This window comes from Mandrillus leucophaeus, unplaced genomic scaffold, assembly GCF_000951045.1.
Source record: "Mandrillus leucophaeus isolate KB7577 unplaced genomic scaffold, Mleu.le_1.0 Scaffold15, whole genome shotgun sequence".
Taxonomy (NCBI): domain Eukaryota; kingdom Metazoa; phylum Chordata; class Mammalia; order Primates; family Cercopithecidae; genus Mandrillus; species Mandrillus leucophaeus.
In genome coordinates this window covers 9,805,152-9,809,523 of record NW_012101476.1, presented here as the reverse complement: position 1 = coordinate 9,809,523, position 4,372 = coordinate 9,805,152, and the positions used below count along the sequence as shown (strand labels likewise).

Genomic DNA, 4,372 nt, shown 5'->3' with positions numbered 1-4,372 from the left:
CACTGCCCAGGCCGGGGGGAGGTGGCGAGCGCGGCTCTGGGACCTGCGGCCCCGCCAGGCGCAGTCGCTTTCGCTTTTGCTTTGGCCCCCGAGGGTTCGGAGAGGTGCAGAGCGGTGACAGATCCGTGACTCAGCGTCCCCACCCCTGCTGGCGAAGGAGCCCTGCGGACCGCCGCGGCCCCGCATAGCCACCCCTGTCCCCGGGACGCACGGGCGGTGCTCGGTGGGGACCAAGGACTTTACCCACGCAAGCCCGGGAACCTCCCGGTCCTCCGCGCTCCTCGTGCTCCGGGACCTCCAGCGTGCACTCGGTCTGGTGTCCCCACTGCGGAGAGAGCGGGCAAAGCCATCAGACAGCAGACTCTCTCCAGACCCCTCTGCGGCTCGGATCCACTCGACGTTGCCCCGCGCGGGTCGCCTCCAGCTGCTCCGCCTTCGACTTTCCTGGTCTCCCTCCGGGGCCCTGCGCTCGGTTCTGAGCTGCCGGCCTGGGTGAGTGCCGGCGGTGGTGTCGCCGCGGTGCGGAGCCGCTGGCACCTGCCTGGTGCACTCAGGCCCGGGCGGAGCGCAGGCCCCGCCACCTGCTGGCTCCCGCGGCGCCCGGCGCCCGCTGGGGTCCCAGCTCTGCCACTTCGCCGAATTCCTGCTGCAGCTTTGCTCCCCCAGAAAATGCCTCATATTAGGAGAGGGGGCCGAGTGGGGTGACGGGGGAGAGGAGCCACAGTGCTTCAACTCTGCGCCTCGCTTCCTTAGATTCTTCCAGGCTACCATCCCCCTCTTTGGCAGGTGGGATTTTTCTTTCTTGAGGTCTCAAGTGAAGCCTGAGAACCGGGTCTGTAAGCTCCCAAGTGCAGATTCTCAGGTCTAGGGGTCACATTGGACAGGATGAGACATCTCCGAGCCTCGGTCATTGTCTCTTAAAATCTCACGACGTGTTTATGAGGCTTTTGTGACATACTTGCAAATTCTCTTTGAAAACGAACTAATCTGTACAACAATCCCCCAAGACGCAGGTTTACTATATAACAAGCCTGCACATGCAACCCGAAACTTCAAATACATAAGAGTTAAATCAAAGAATTTAGGACCAGGCGCACTGACCACTCCCGTAATACAATCACTTTCGGAGGTCAAGGCAGGTGGATCGCCTGAGGTCAGGAGTTCGAGACTAGCCTGGCCAACATGGTGAAACCCTATCTCTACTAAAATTGCAAAAATCAGTTGGGCGTGGTGGCAGGTGCCTGTAATCCCATCTACTCTGGAGGCTGAGGCAGGAGAATTGCTTGAACCCGGGAGGCTGAGATTGTAGTGAGCTGAGATCGCCCCACTGCATTCCAGCCTGGGCAACAGAATGAGACTCCGTCTCAAACATAAAATAAAATAAAATAAAATAAAATAAAATAAAATAAAATAAAACAAACAAAAGAATTTAATGGCGTAAAAACGTAGGTTGTTATGCATCCCCCTCCCCCCACCCCACACACACAGTGGGAAAAGAGTAGATGAAAGCTTTTCCTACAGTCATGTTGAGCCTCATGACCTTTCTGTTAATGCCAGCTGGTATGTGCCTCGGTGGTCCCATAAGATTATGATTCCATGTTTTTACTGTAACTTTTCTATGTTTAGAGACACGGATCCTCACCACTGTGTTACAGTTGCCTGCAGTATTCAGCAAGGCTTCGTGCTGCACAGCTTTGCAGTCTCGAAGCAACAGGCTAGGCCGTGTGACCTCAGTGCGTAGCAGGCTATGCCATGCAAATTGTGTAAGTCCTCTGTGATGTTGGCAAAATGAGGAAATCATCTGACAAGCTTCTCAGAAACTATCTCTATTAGTAAGTGAGGCATGACTGTACTTGCTCCTCTTTCCCTAAAAAGCTTAAAATTGGCATAAATGTAAAACATACCGAACAAAGGAATGCAGAGGATTGGAAATCCCACTTGGATCCAACCTGTAAATATAATCAATGTCAACATTTTGTGTGTTTCAGGTTTATGAAAACTTCTTTTGTTATGGACATTTTCAAATATCAAAAGTAGAGCCCAGATGGGGTGGCTCACGCTTGTAATCCCAGCACTTTGGAAGACAGAGGCAGGAGGATCGCTTGAGGCCAAGAGTTGGAGGCCAGCTCGGGCAGCACAGTGAGACCCCTATCTCTACAAAAACTTTAAACAAAATTAGCCTGATGTGGTGGCACTTGCCTGTAGTCCCAGCTGCTTGGGAGGCTGAGTCGGGAGGACTGTTTAAGCCGGGGAGTGAGGTTTGAGGCTGCAGTGAGCTATGATGGTGCCACTGCATTCCAGCCTGGGCAACAGAGCCAGACCCTGTCTCTTAAATAATAATAATAAAAAAAAAGCAGAAAGAATAATGAACCTACCATCTGGCAGTGACCACACAAGGTCCGTTCTTTTTTCTAGGCAGAAATAGCCACCTTTATTCCAACTGGAGAAATCCCACATTATTCAATCTCCCTCAATACTTAAGAATGTATCTCAAGATGATAAGATCAAATTTTAAAATTAACAACATTCCTTAATATTGTCAAATATATTCAGGCCTTATTGAATGCAGTGTGAGCATACCATGTATAAAATAGAACATTTTTTATTCTATGAACATTTATGAAGTAGAGATTTCTCCATTCTTACAGATTCTTTGTAAAAGTTTTTAATAGTTGCAGATTATCATAGTTTAACATCCCCTCTATTATTTTAATATTAAAAATAAGATTGTCATAAATATCTTTCTACAAAGTCTTGTGAATTTAAGATTGTTTAGAATAGATTTCCTACAGTGGAACTATTGAGTCAACTGGTAGGGAATATTTTTAAAGGCTTTTTTTCCTTTTAAACAAATATTTCTATCTTGCTTTCCAAAAGTCTTGTATCAATATACCTTCTAACTAGCATTGTGTTAAAGTATCCATTTTACTGCATTCTGGCCAAAAGTACATTTTAAAATTTGAAAATAAAGTTTTAAATTTTGTTTGCTTAAAAGAACTTTATTTCATTACATATATATGTGTTGTTAAATAGTGTAAATTTCAAACATACTTTGAAGTATAGCAATCAATAAATATAGTGGATATCCATGAGCCTACGGCCTCATCCTGTCAAATCTTAATATGTCTGCCCAATGTTTGCTTCAGGTATTTTTTGGAATAAAAAAATTACAGATAAAGTTGAAGCCCCTTTGTATTCCTGCATCTTTCTCTTCCTCTGTCTTCTACCTTCTCGCAGGTAATGTTTCTTGAAATTGGCACTCATTATTCCCAGGCATTCTTAGGCCCCTTTTCCATGTGTATGTCCATGTGCAACGGACAGGAAGGTTTATATGTTAAAAAATTCATATGAATAAGGCTGGGTGCAGTGGCTCACGTCTGTAATCCCAGCACTTTGGGAGGCTGAGGCAGGAGGATCACTTGAGGTCAGGAGTTCGAGACCAGCCTGGCCAACATGATGAAACCCCATCTCTACTAAAAATACAAAAATTAGCAGGGTGTGGTGGCATGCGCCTGTAATCCCAGCTACTTGGGAGGTTGAGGCACAAGAATTGCTTGAATCTGGGAGGTGGAGGTTGCAGTGAGCTGAGATCGCTCCACTTCACTCCAGCCTGGGCGATAGAAAGAGACTTAGTCTCAAAAAAAAAAAAAAAAAAAATTCATCTGAATAATACCATACAGGTTGAGCGCTCCTGATCTCCAAATCCAAAATCCAAAATGGTCCAAAATCCAAAACTTTTTGAGCTCTGACATCACACCACAAGTGGAAAATTCCACACCTGATCTCGTGGGGTGGGTTGCAATCAAAACACAGGCACAAAACACACTGTTTATTCAGCATCCCCAAGGGGAAAAAGACTCTCCCAGCCACCTTTAGCTGAGAGATATCTTTTCTGTGCACACCCAGATTCCCCCATGCAAGCACACACACAAAGGGTGGTAAAATGGCATGTGTGCTGGTCAAACACACCCATGACAGGTCCCCACAATTCCCCATATGGAGCCAAGGCCTGCTCCTGTGCACTTCTCACTGTGGTATTTTTGCTTATTCTCTGCTCTCTGGTCTAATGATATTGTTGAAAATATTGGCCGGGTGCAGTGGCTCACTTCTGTAATCCCAGCACTTTGGGAGGCCAAGGCAGGTGGATCACTTGAGCACAGGAGTTCAAGACCAGCCTGGGCAACATGGCGAAACCCCTCTACTAAAAATATGAACATGAGTCTGCTGTGGTGGCAGGTGCCTGTAATCCCAGCTACTCAGGAGGCTGAGTCACAAGAATCGCTTGAACCCAGGAGGCCGAGGTTGCAGTGAACCGAGATTGCGCCACTGCACTCCAGCCTGGGTGAAAGGGCAAGACTCTGTCTCAAAAAAA

At 47.0% G+C, this 4,372-nt stretch overlaps 1 protein-coding gene across 1 annotated transcript in view; it reads right to left on the bottom strand.

The window, feature by feature from the left end:
* The window catches only part of IL15RA (interleukin 15 receptor, alpha), a 34,924-nt gene extending 34,153 nt beyond the window's left edge, over window positions 1–771 (bottom strand). Inside the window, exons 1-2 of the mRNA XM_011974951.1 lie at window positions 400–771; window positions 244–325 (exon numbers count right to left, since the gene is read on the bottom strand). Coding sequence (XP_011830341.1) covers window positions 244–325; window positions 400–771 — 454 coding nt within the window. The remainder of the gene's footprint in view (window positions 1–243; window positions 326–399) is intronic.
* Window positions 772–4,372: the final 3,601 nt, after the last annotated feature.